This window comes from Pestalotiopsis fici, assembly GCF_000516985.1.
Source record: "Pestalotiopsis fici W106-1 unplaced genomic scaffold PFICI_Scf_12, whole genome shotgun sequence".
Classification (NCBI taxonomy): Eukaryota; Fungi; Ascomycota; class Sordariomycetes; order Amphisphaeriales; family Sporocadaceae; genus Pestalotiopsis; species Pestalotiopsis fici.
Window position 1 is genome coordinate 947288 of NW_006917102.1, and position 12814 is coordinate 960101.

A 12814-nucleotide genomic window follows, 5' to 3' on the forward strand; every position below is an offset into this window, starting at 1 on the left:
CAGATGCGGTAGCCCATCAACGCTCGTGTGGTGATGACGATGTGATGTTCTCGCCCCCCTTCTGCTTCAATTAGAGACCTGCCTACAGTGAGCGATTTTCATAGCCTGCTTAGACTGCTGTTTTAGAGACTAATCGTCAATTTGAAAACGCCTTGGCCTCGCGTAATCGGATCTGTCATTTTTGCCACGGGCTTTTGTTTACGTTCAAGTCAATATAGTTGTTCGAAGGGATGCACTGGACCCTTCAGGGTGCTACCTATAAAAAAGTACGTGTGTAGTGCAACTAGGTAGAACTGTAAGCCTGTAAGAGCCTGGCCCCATATCGTAGATCGCTGCAACCTTGACCAGGGTCGTTGGCAGGGATATTTACTATGATCATGTACGCTTAAATGGCGAGCCTATTTTGACCTTCAACAAGACAACATTGCAGCCAGGGCTGGAGGAAGGGATTCAAACAACTGCCACATGACCGAAAGTGAGCCACCAATCCACTGATACAATGATCTTGTCTCTCATGTATAATACGATACCTTCACACACACTCATATGCAGTCATCAACACATATGCACCACGCACACACACATATGTATGATACTTTTGCATGCCTATCCAAATTTCGAGATAGCGCGACCCCGGATGTTGGCAAGTGCCCGGATTTTGGATACATTACGCACGATAGGCAAACAGGGCTGGCTTATGGATTTCAGGTGCCGTTTCTCATTAGTCCATCCCACCCGGGGGAATCAATGTGGCTCTCTTTCTGCCCATAGCGCCATTGCTTTTTCCTCCTCTCATTGGCGCCAAGTTGGTGCGCGGCTCCAACTAGGAGAAAAAGTCAATCCGGAGATTCGTTGGGGGAATCAACACGACGCCGGGAGTCTGAGCTGAAGCGGCAGTTTAGCCTGTGCTCCATAGAATCAATCCAATGGCGATGATAGATAGGCGAAAGGGAGAGTTGCCTTTATATTGTGAGTGACGAGTGAACTTGCCTCCCCTAGAAGACAAGAAAAGATGGCGTTGCGTGGCTGTCCACGAATACAGCTTTTCCATGACAATCTTGTTTGTTTGTTTAATTTGATGACGATGCACATAATTACGGCTCACCGGGACTGCAGACAAACACGGCACGTCGTCGATAGCCACGAGGAAATCTATTATTAATCCATACTGCCAGAGCTTTCAACCGAGTAGTGGTACGATCAATGAGATCGAAGGCCCAATTTTTCTCTCACGCAAGCTAGAGAACCCGGCGCTTCATGGAAACAGAAAACTGGAGCCCAGATGGTCTTGTATCTCCCATGGATAAACAGGAGCTCCTCGTGTTTAGATATCACCACTCCGATTACCACGACCTTTCATGATTTTTTCGGACTACAAAACATCGGATGACTTTCCAACAAGCATGGTCCGCGATATTCCTTGGGAGCCCATGCGTCCGCTCAAACTTTGTCTAGCACAACTGCGCAAGGACTTGTGATTTCATATACATCTCACACTCCGGTACCAGTCCAAATGATGCGGGCTCAAGGGTTTGCGTATTGTTCATTACTCTTCACTGCCGGAACAGAATTGGGGTTCCGATGTCAGCGTTTTGTTTTCCAGCCAAAAATGTAAAAGTCACATCATTTGGCCAACCTGAAACGCCTCCAATATGTACATACTATACAGACCAGGGCAGGTCAAGATTCTTCGTTTGGAAGCATCTGTTATTCTCTTCATCAATTCGCACACCGCGTGACGCCTAGCAGCCTCTCGGGCGGAAGCTCTGCTGCGGCGCGGCCATTACATATGGTCGTCTTTGTGCCCGCAGGAAGGCCTGGTTTGCCATTGGCGATGCATCGGTCCTGATCACACTGCCAATACCCATGAAGAAGCTATTTCGTCAGTCAGCAGACGTCCTTGTACTTTTTTTCCTTCCTCTCTTGTGGTGTTACGAACCCAAATGTTGCTCCTGAACCAGCCATGTATTGTCCTAGTGTTCGCATGATTCCGTTCGGGCCAGCGCCGTATCTGAAGATGTTGACGGTTCCTGTGTAGAATCCCTTTGTTAATGACTGAGTCTTGGGTGGAGAAGGTCGGGTATGTCGCATACCGAAAACAAAGCCCATAATGGCACCAACAGCTGCGGGTGAGTTGTTAGTTGAGGCTGTTCGAGTTATTACAGGGAGACCCAAACGTACTTCCGCCCATCATGGCACCCATCTTCACTGTTGAGAGCCCTGTTAGCTAGAGATCACGGCGACGGCAAATGATTGATGGCGCAACACTTACACTTGTCGAGGTTGGAAGGGCCGTGGGCACCGTGGCTAACTGTGCTGGGAGGTGGAGGCATGGTGAATGATGCGGTACTGATCGCGACAATATAGATTAATTGATCGGTTTGTTTGTGTCGTTTCTGCTGACAGCGCTGCGAGGCAAAAAGAGTCGTTTGGCGTCGGGTATGCGACGTTAATCGTGTGATGTGATTTTCGGGCGGGAGCTTCAAGAGCTCTTGTCTGCCTCTGCTCCGTCTCCACATTCAGCCGAGCATTGCATGGACTTGCATAGTTGTGCATAAATATTTTCATCGGTCTTGTGCACTTTCCCGCCGACTGCTCGGCAGGTGCCAGATGGCAGATGCCAAGAGAATGGAACTTTGGTCAACTCATCAAATTCCCGGTCCCGTTCTGCCAAGAGCACGGACCTCCTAGATCAAAGACTAAATGATACGGAGCCTGGCAACCGGGTCTTGTTTTTCTAATAATAATAATAATAATAAATATTTTATTTTCTTGTTTTTGTCCAGGTGCAGGTCCCTATCGATACGAACGGACAGCGATGATTGCGCCAAAAAAAGTAACCGACGGACCGCAATGTGGCCTGCACGGGGGAGGCCTCGGCTCGATCCAAGCTTTCAAAACGTTGTCATCATCCCGTTTGTTGCAGGGCAGAAACAAAAGAACCCATGAAACCAATCAAACGATATGCCCACTCATTATGAGATGCAGAAGATCTCTTGAGTGGAAAGCCACTGGAAAGCACAGGTACTTTGACTGCCCAAGTACCCCAGGTATGAATAATACGTGCATCTTTGCAGGTGTCACGTGAGCTTTGTTCCCCTAAAATAAGAGGCGAGAGACCAAAACAAAAAGAGTTGGAGCATCTAATGTTACTGTACCGAGACCGAGGATTTGGTTTCAACACGCAGCAATACATGGTACATCAGGTTAAGAATGGCCCACTAGCACACCCTAGACGCAGGATAGACCAGCACGTTGAGTAGGTAATAAGTCTGCGCATCAAGTAGGATACGCACCGTAGTTATCGTGAAATATCAGCAACGCTCCAATAGATGGAATCGCCAGCCAAAGGATAATAAATTTTCGGCTGTGCTGCAATTCCTTTGGGCTGCGGCTCCTGGGTCGGACTCCTCCAGCAAATGCAATGAATGCCCCATGCTCCCTCGTGAAAACCCGCTAAATTAGACGCCTAGCGAGACGGACTGGGGGGGCCTTGACCGAGCCGTCTGGACTGGTTGGTCGACAGTGGCTGGCCACTGATGAGCTGAGTGACCCAGACCACCTAAACTTGCCAGACTGGATGAATCGTCGTCCTTTTGGTGCCAAAAGTAAAGTGTCTCTCCAAATCTCGAACAACGACCATCAGCGTCATCACGCACGAAAACGCCCTTCGAATACCCCCCCTGAGCCATCTCGTAATCGCTCCTCAATTGACTGGTATGTCTTGTCTGGTCTGAGATCATCACACATGTCCGTCTTGCGCCCTGCCTGCACCACCGACCGGCTGTTCTGCGAGAGCCAGTTGCGACCGACCCTTGACCACCACCTTTGATTTTCTCGGCACCTTTTCTTGGTTACTAACAAATTTTATCCATCAAGGCCGACCCATAGCCCAACTTCCGACTTCGCCTACTTGTCTCTGTCCATTGTCTCCCGACCCGTATGAATCAGAGACGCACTTGCCCGTTATCCAGATCCCTTGGTCGCGTCAGCGGGTGGAAGAGGAGTGACGACCTGCGATCTCCTGTCGTTTCACTGGCGACTTCTGGGACGCTTTGAATACACCTCAAACGATCTTTGCCAACGCCGCTCAACGGAATCTGCCTTTGTCGCATAGCCATCCCCCATGACAGCCGTCGCGAGCCCGCCCACCCTATCGCAGCACAACCGGCCGGCATGGGGCATGAATGGTCATCGTGGAGTTCAGAGTGTCGATGCCATGAATTCCGACGAGTTGAACCGCATGTTTATGCCACGAAAGAGCTTACAGCGCAATAACTCATCTTCTTCTATATCATCTAATTCGTCAAATACCTCAACGTCCACCGTTGTTGGTCCCAACGGACAGCCCGCTCAGCCAAACGGCACAGCAAATGGCGCCCCTCTATCCATAGCTGGAGCTGGCGATCTAGGCTCCTGGGTGCAACCTGCGCCGAGAAAACGTCTACAGCAAGCCAAAGGCCCGTGGCCACCAGCAAAGCCAGAGACACAGCCGGATTTCGCTAGGATGGCTGCAGGCCGACCACAGCTGATGGGCATGAACGGAGCGGGATCTATGCAGCCTTCGCCAATTTTACAATCTCAACAGCAAATGTCGACACAACAGGGCATCGCTCGGCCTCTCGGCGACCCGATGCCCCAAGGCGGACAACCAGTGCTTTATCTTTTGAGTCTCAACGGCACTTTTGAGCGCAAGACCATATCTGTTCCCTTTTCCCCTGACACCCTTAGAATCGGTCGTCAGACAAACGCGAAGACAGTCCCTACTCCTACCAACGGTTTCTTTGACTCGAAAGTTCTTTCGCGACAACATGCCGAAATATGGGCTGATCGACAGGGCAAGATATGGATACGCGATGTCAAGTCATCAAATGGCACGTTTGTCAACGGCACGCGCCTATCCCAAGAGAACCGCGAGTCCGAGCCACACGAGTTACAGACTGGTGATCATTTGGAGTTGGGTATTGATATTGTTAGCGAGGACCAAAAAACCGTTGTACATCACAAAGTTGCAGCCAAGGTCGAACATGCCGGCTTTTTGAATACTGCCAGCAATCTCCTCGACATGAATTTTGGGGATCTTGATCCGTCAAATGCCATGATGATGCAGCACGGTGGCGGCATGCCATTTCGAGGTCGCACGGGAAGCCAGGCGTCGCTCGCGAGCAATGGTCGCGTGATGCCCAACAACGGAATGATGGGTGCTCAGGTCAATGGTATACCACAACAACGAGCCGGGGGCTTCTTCTTTTCTCCTATCAGCACCGAGCAGATTGTAAAGAGACTGCAGGTAAGCACTAAATATTTCCTCGATCGTACTCGCCATCCTTCAGTCAGTCGATTAACTTTGATTCAAGAATGAAATGCGGACAGCACGAATCCAATCTTCAGATCTTGACCGGACTGGTCATTTCATCAGTGCATTACTATCGAAAGACGATATCAAAGATATGGAAAAGCCAGATGGTGCCGAACTCAAACATCAAGCAGTGAATGGAAACGCCGTACAGTTTATGCGAGCCGACAACAAAGCAAGGTTCTCCGATCCCCCGGCACCACCCCCTCAACAACCGCTTCCCGAAAAGCCAGATGTCCCATCATTGAAGCGCGGTATCACTGAGCGTCCCAAAACGAGCGTCTCAAGCGCCAACGTATCACCGATTCGCCAGGATGGCAACGTGAGCCAGATTCTACAATTAACCGAGGCCCTTAACAGTGCAAAGAAAGAGCTGGAAACGCAAAATACCAGGATGCGGGATCTAGAGGACATGCTCCACAAGGAACGACACGCCCGTGAGCTGGCAGAAGAGCTGGCCCGAAGATTGGAAGATGCCGCAGCCGCGAATGTCAACGGGACTTCTCACAATTTGGAACAGGGAGTGGCGGAGCCGACGCTTATACTGGATGAAGCCTTCGACCCTCCAGTGGAAAATGTTTCGTCTCCTGTGGCTGATACACCGACCGGTACCGTTCCCGAAACATTGCCAGCAGGCCCAGAAGTTGAGAACATTGAAGCATCTGCCACGCAACTACACAAGCAGCTCGAGTCCATGGTGCTTGAGATGAAGGACTTGAGGCAACAGCTCGAAATCTACAAGACGCGTGCTGAGTCCGCCGAGGCAGAGCGGGACACTGATCGAAAGACTCTTGCCGAGTTGGCTTTGCAAATCAGAAAAGACAACGAGATTAGAGAGGAAGCTGCTCGCTGGCGGTCGTTGTCCTCCGAAAAAGAAGGAGCCGACAACGCGACATCAGCAGACAAAGCAGCCATGGTTCATGTACCATCCATGAAATCCGGCACAACGGCCGGCCAGTCCACCACAGAAGAGGAAAAGGACGGATTCACATTATCGCGGTCCGACACCATCAGGCCATTTCCTACCCAAGGCGGTCAACTCGCTCATAATCAGGTACTGGCAAACAGTGTGCCATATGCCTCCATGCTCGGCGTTGTCCTCCTGGGCATGGGCTTAATGGCATATATCAATGGCTGGCAGCCACAGCCTCCACGACTCGACCGGTAGAGACCAGGAACGAACAAATACCACCACCACACATACCTCCCTTTCTCTCCATCGATTTTCTTTGTACCTATTTTATACGACGACTTTGTCCTCAGCCACGAACGACAACCTTTTTTTTCCTTGGGCTACTTTCATGTAATATGGTCAACACGGGGCGTTCAGGTAGCGGCAAGCGAATTCCTGCCTGCGATTGGATTTGCATTTTGAGGGAAATGCTCAATGATGAAACGATGCGCATCTACTGTCGCTTGCGCCGGGCACCGGAGATGAAAAATGGACAATTGAGGATTGTGTAAAATTGGTGCATACATTTTGCATCCTCCTTGCATAATTAGGGGATAGTGTAGAAACCCTTGGCATTAAATACATCGCTGTACAGTCCTCAAAATGATTGCTTTTGGTGATCTGTTGAAGCATTTCACGACAATAGTGTGACGTGCCTCTTATCTCCCGTAGGCATATGGTCATTGGCATCTTCATTTTTGTCTCATCCAGCCAGCATCTATCTATATTTTCAGACAACTACATACCTGATTTACTTTACTGGCCAAGCTGGACCATACTGTCACTAAGGGTATAAATTAGATGTGCCCTTTCCCTAGAGCAAAGACGAGCCAACACATTTTCAAAACGCTTTACCTTGTCCCTTGTCTTGTCACTTACGGCCGTGTCTAGGCCATCTACAATAAAGACCATTTTCCGGGCACCGAGCAAGTCCAGCCGTGGAAGACCGGCAAGAATCTCTAGACCTGCATCAAGGCTGTGCTCGTCTCCACGAGCTAGGGCCTGAAACTTACCTTCCCCCAGAGCCTGGCCGGCGGCTCCAAACGAGGCCAGATTATCAGTGCGGAGCAGCGCGATGGCGGCATAGACGAGCCCGGCCACGAGCTTGACCAGCGTCGCGGTGCGGAAGCAGCGCACGTCGGGGAGGACGCGGTCCAGCGAGGGAAAGACGTGCACGACGAGAAACTCGCGCGCGCGCAGGTACTTGGCCAGCTCGTACCCGGCACGTGTGGCTGTGATGGGGAGACCGTCGGTGTCCTGTCGCTGGGTCAGTTCTTCGTCGTAGAGGGGCACCACGATCTCTTTCAAAGTGCCGGTGATGGTGCCACGGCGTGTTATGGTGCGTGTGCGCTCTCGTCGCACCGGTGGTCGCTGGTCCTCCTCTGGGACTTTGACCTTGAGGGAAGCCTTTTCGGAGAGAGTTCCGCGACGAGATCGTGCTAGTGGCTCCCGGCACGCTGCTCGCGGGTCAAATGCGACCGACGTCTCAATGTCGTCGAGAATCTGTGCTGGTTTGGGGCACCAGAATGGCGTATCGGCCAAGCTTAAACTCTGGTCCCTGTACTCACCTTCGTCGTCGATGGACCGGAAGCGACCCGGGGCGCCCAGCTCGGTGCGGAGTGGCTCGGAGCGTTCGAGGAGCTGTGTCCGGGAGACGGTTATACCAACGGCTTGGAGCATGGTCAGTTCCGATGACTGTGCTATTGAGAGGCTGAAGAGGTAAAATCCCGGACAGATCTCTGCCGTGTCAATTTCAACTGAGGATGTAACTTGGACGTGCTTGGCCAGGGCTCGATGGAGTTTTGTACAGTGACTAAAGACAAAAGGCCGTTGTTCATGGTACAATGCCATTATACCACATTATTTTCAGCGGCTGGCTCAATTTATTTTGCTTGTCCCCTGTCCTCTTTGTCAGAGTGCTGCCATTGTTGACACTATTGACCCATGATAGCCTACTTTTCTCAAATCGTATTGTGCCTGTGGCAGGTGCGGATGCCTTGAACGCAGTCACAGTCTATTCTTATCTCATTGTAAAGGAAATGCCAACACGATAGCTGCTTGGAATTTGCTATTATTCAGTGAGTAGATACCAGGTCTCCATTGAAACCTATAGCTAGATGCGTAGGTATGCTATTATCTTGTATCAAGCTGCTATAGTTATGTGCGCCAAATGGTTGTTAAGTCAATGGCGACCTCTACATCAATTGATCTTCGTATTTATACAAGAGGTACGGGAATCTATAGTCATGTGAATACACGTTCAACAAAGCAGTCGAACTGATGTTAAAATATACTGACAACGACATGGCCGAGGCCAAAAATCCTATTGAGCTTGACGCCCATTGAAAGTCAAGCGCTATTGAATAAGCATCACATACTAGTACGTGTGTTGATTTTACACCTCAATACATTGAAGTTCCAAAATGAAGGTGCAGAAAGTCCTACTCACAAATGTTACACGCCCCTGAGGAACCTCGGTATCTGATCCGCAGCCCGTGCAGCGCTCGAAACATGAAATTGAGCTTGACTTCTTTGTTAGGCTCCCTGTGTGCATTCATATGTATAGATAGATACATGATGGAGGTGAAGATAAGAAAATAAAGTACTTCAGACTCTTAAACATCATGACGTCTTTGTTAATCCACTTTTCTCCCAGTAACCCGTCTTTTGGCTATGAAGCTTTGAGGGTCTTGGGCTACCGCAATTATGGCGGCGCCGACGTCGCAGAGGTGATCGCGATTTGCTCTCGCATTCTAGCTGGGGATGAGGAAAGTTGGATGAGGGAGTGGTAGCACGTAGCTGCTTACTCTATGCAGACGGGAGAAGATAGCCTGGCCAAAGGCAATGTCCGTAGGGCGGAAGAAGCTTTCTTGAGAGCTTCTAACTATTATCGGACTGCCGAATTCTATCGTCGCAGTGCCCCTTTCGAGGACGAGATTTCGAACAACCTGGCCACTGCTTTTAGTGCGGCATTTGTATCGGCCGCACGGCTGATGCAATACCCTTTCGAGGAGATCAGCATTCTCTACCGGAACACCACACTGCCTGGCTTCATCTTCAATGCAGCACGGATACTTCGCCACGACCAACCATTATCTTCAACGGAGGGTTTGACTGTGTTATCAAGGAGTCCTGGTTCGCCATCGCTGCTCCAGCATTGCAGCGCGGCTGTAACGTATTAGCGTTTGATGGTCCAGACCAGGGTCGCGTATTACGGAAGTAACGTTTATTCTTCCAGCACGATTGAGAGCATTTTGTAACCCCCGTAGTCGATTTCGTAATCACATGTCCGGGAATAGACCCCAATAAGCTGGTACTCTTCGGCTGGAGCATCGACGGCTATCTCGCAGCGCGTGCCGTGACAAGCGAGCACCGCTTCGCAGCTGTCATCTTGGATGATGGTGTCTTCGATTTCGGCAGCGCCTTTCGTACTTCGCTGCCGTCCTTTGTGAACTATCTGACAGATAAGAACTGGGACAAGACAATCGGGGTCATCTTGAGGACGGCTTCGAGGTTTGATAATGGAGCTCGATGGGGGATTCTCAATGCGAAATGGACCTTGGGGCTCATATCCGAGGCCGAGGTTCTTAAAGAGGTCTCGAAGTACAATTTATCGGGGTTGACTGATATGATAACCAGCACCACCCTGGTTTTGGACGCACCGGACGACCATTTTCTGAAGGGTCAGCCCCAGGAACTATTTGGTCGGCTGAAATGCGAGAAGAAGTTTGTTTCCTTGAGAAGTGAGCAGGGTGCAACCACACATTGCCAAGGCGCATTCTCTTCATTGCACCAGGTCATTTTTGACTATTTGTATGAAGTTGGGGTTCTTTCAAGCTAGTGTAAATATAAAAGTTGGAACATCTGAAATCGTAGCACAATTATGATCATAGGTATGATAGAGGGCATTGAAAGATTGTAATGTATCGGCTCGACCATTCTCTGTTGAGGTTCAGGAAGTGAGATACCTGACTAATCTATGGCATGTACTCGAAATTTTGACTCGTGGCTCAGCTGCATCGATTTTACCGGAAGATATAATCTGGACCTGTTTGACCAGGGCTCAATCAAGTTTTGTATAGTAACTGAAGATAAGGAGTTATTAATCGTACTATACCATTATGGCCCATTAGTTTTAGCGATTGGCCAGATCCATCTTGCTTCTCTCATATCCCCTTGATTGAAATACTGCCATTGTTGAAGTTCTAGTATACCAACGGTAGATACGGACGTCTTGAACGAAAGTGGCTTGTCATAATCTATTATTATCTCTTTATTAAGGAAAAGCCAACGTGATTGCCGATCAGTATTCTCCACAACTCAGTAAATTGATACCAAACCTCAATTCAAATCCGAAAGAATGTTTGATTATTCTGTAGCATCATTGTTCGCTCCCAGGAAGAGTCCGCTTTTCATGTTGAAAACCTTGACAATCTCATCATAGCCATTCTCCGCTGCATAACGAAACGCCCTGGCTTGGCTCTCCTCGCTACTAACATCAAACATGAGATTAACCTTGTCACTATCTTGCGCGGCTATTGCATAATCTAGCGGAGTCCTTCCGTCGTGGTCTTGGATGTCTGGGTTGACCTTATAAGTGTTGACTAATAGTCTTACTGTCCTGAGCGAACGATCAAATATCCTACTTTCCATGGCTAGATGCAATGGCGTGATTCCTTTGTTGTCTCTGATCTCCCGGTCGACATGAGCAGCACTGAGTAGTATTTCAGCATTACCTTCTGTCCAGCTTTCTATCGCTTTGTGCAGCGGAGTCCTCCCGTCCGAATCTTTGCTGTTCGGGTCGACGTGATAAGTATTGAGTAAATACTCAATGGTCCGCTTGTTCCCAAACAGTGCCGCCAGATGCAGCGGGGTACTTTCTGAACCATCTCTGCTTTCCGGATTAACGTGGTACGTATCGAGCAATAGTTTAATTGTTTCTCGTTGACCTTGGCACGCCGCACGGTGCAGTGGTGTGCATCCTGTTCTGTTTCTACTTTCTGGATCGACATGATAGGTGTCAATCAACAATTTGACGACTGACTCTGCTCCTTTCTTTGCCGCTAGATGCAAGGGTGTGTCTCCGCTGAAATCTTGACCTGCCGGATCCACTTGATACATATCAAAGACTAGCTTGACAATCGCTGCGTGCCCACTTCCTATTGCCAGATGCAGCGGGGTATCTCCCCTGCTATTCTTAATATCGATACTGGCTCTGTGACTGTTGATCAGGAGCTCGACGGTCGCCTCTCTTCCGTGATTTGCTGCGAGATGCAATGGCGTATTGCCTTCTTCGTCTTTGCTCTCAAAGTCAAACTTTTTGGAATCGATCAGAAGCTGAGCAATGCCTTTGTGACTACTCTCCGCCGCAGCATGCAATGCAGTCCTTTCATCACGCTTCCACGCACGAACAGGGTCGAAGGTATCAAGCAACGATTTGACAACGGGGTAATTTCCTCCTCGGATAGCGGACATGATCGGCGGTTCGTAACGGAAATGATATTGTGAAGCGCCCCATTCAATCAAGATATTCACAATTTCAGCAGAACCTACATCTGCAGCGTAAAAAAGCACAGGTAATGAGTCCATGCCTTGGAAATCCGGATCCGCGCCGGATACCAGGAGAGCAAGTACAACTTCAACCCAGCCGCACTCTACTGCTGAGAAAAGGGCTTCCCCCTTCTGAACTCGGGCCATGCTGGGCAAACGCTGAGAGATGTATAACAAGGCAGCAGTTGAGTCTTCGTTGTCTTCGATCCGAGAGAGATGTTCAACAGTATGCAAATTGTCAATCCTGTCCAAGAAATTCCCATAGCATCGAATGGCTTCGCAGCAGGTATTAGATTGATCGTAGCTTTCATCTAGCAGCCATGTGATCCCAACCTTGCCAAATTCCATGCTAGTATTATTCATGAGTGCTGATCTGTATAACTCGCCCAGAGTCATTGCGGACAAGCGAGCATAATCCTTTGCATGGTCTTCGACTTCTTCTGGAGGCTGTTTGCAAATACTCCACGCCCATCGCATGATCGCTTCTGCGCTCTGCCAGTGCTTTGCAATCTGATTCCTCTTTAAGGCTTCTATTGCTATTTGCAAAGCTACTTCGATCGGAGCGCTTTGGAGTTGGTTTCTCATCGAAGGCAGAATGCACGATAGAGCCTCCTCCTCATTTGAGCCCAGGCCATTACGGGCGAAGGCTTCCGTTATGTCTTTGAGCATACTACTGGATAGAAAAAGGCCTCGAGGACCTTCTTCCACAGCAACACGGCCCACACTAGTGACACCAGCAAGAAGGCTTTTGACAAATGAGCCAAATATTTCTTGCGCACAACAGGATATGAGACTTCCCGAGTTGGTTGTACACATTTTGATGTGGGGGTGCTGGAGATGCCCACTAAAAGTGGCTGTGGAGGCTTAGCTTAAAGTGGCTTTATAAGTCCCTTCGGGACTTATAAGCCTTTGTTTTTCGTTGCGTTTAGCATACAGGACGATCCATCGTTTTTCTC

General features: G+C 49.5%; 5 protein-coding genes across 5 annotated transcripts; 2 read left to right on the top strand and 3 right to left on the bottom strand.

Moving 5' to 3' along the window:
- Positions 1-1742: 1742 nt before the first annotated feature.
- Positions 1743-2333, bottom strand: PFICI_14050 (uncharacterized protein; the record flags this gene model as incomplete). The annotated part of the gene is made up of 4 exons (XM_007842631.1): positions 1743-1875; positions 1940-2123; positions 2182-2220; positions 2273-2333. The coding sequence occupies 4 exons, from the start codon at positions 2331-2333 to the stop codon at positions 1743-1745; spliced, it is 417 nt and encodes a 138-aa protein (XP_007840822.1).
- A 1793-nt stretch (positions 2334-4126) lies between these two features.
- On the top strand, positions 4127-6524 carry PFICI_14051 (uncharacterized protein; the record flags this gene model as incomplete). Its single annotated transcript, XM_007842632.1, has 2 exons — positions 4127-5290; positions 5358-6524. 2 exons carry the CDS (start codon positions 4127-4129, stop codon positions 6522-6524), a joined length of 2331 nt encoding a protein of 776 aa, XP_007840823.1.
- Positions 6525-7064: 540 nt separating this feature from the next.
- PFICI_14052 (uncharacterized protein) lies at positions 7065-7988 on the bottom strand (the record flags this gene model as incomplete). Its single annotated transcript, XM_007842633.1, has 1 exon — positions 7065-7988. The coding sequence occupies one exon, from the start codon at positions 7986-7988 to the stop codon at positions 7065-7067; it is 924 nt and encodes a 307-aa protein (XP_007840824.1).
- Positions 7989-8932: 944 nt separating this feature from the next.
- On the top strand, positions 8933-10149 carry PFICI_14053 (uncharacterized protein; the record flags this gene model as incomplete). Its single annotated transcript, XM_007842634.1, has 3 exons — positions 8933-9037; positions 9125-9443; positions 9608-10149. 3 exons carry the CDS (start codon positions 8933-8935, stop codon positions 10147-10149), a joined length of 966 nt encoding a protein of 321 aa, XP_007840825.1.
- A 527-nt stretch (positions 10150-10676) lies between these two features.
- Positions 10677-12674, bottom strand: PFICI_14054 (uncharacterized protein; the record flags this gene model as incomplete). The annotated part of the gene is made up of 1 exon (XM_007842635.1): positions 10677-12674. The coding sequence occupies one exon, from the start codon at positions 12672-12674 to the stop codon at positions 10677-10679; it is 1998 nt and encodes a 665-aa protein (XP_007840826.1).
- Between the last annotated feature and the right edge of the window lie 140 nt (positions 12675-12814).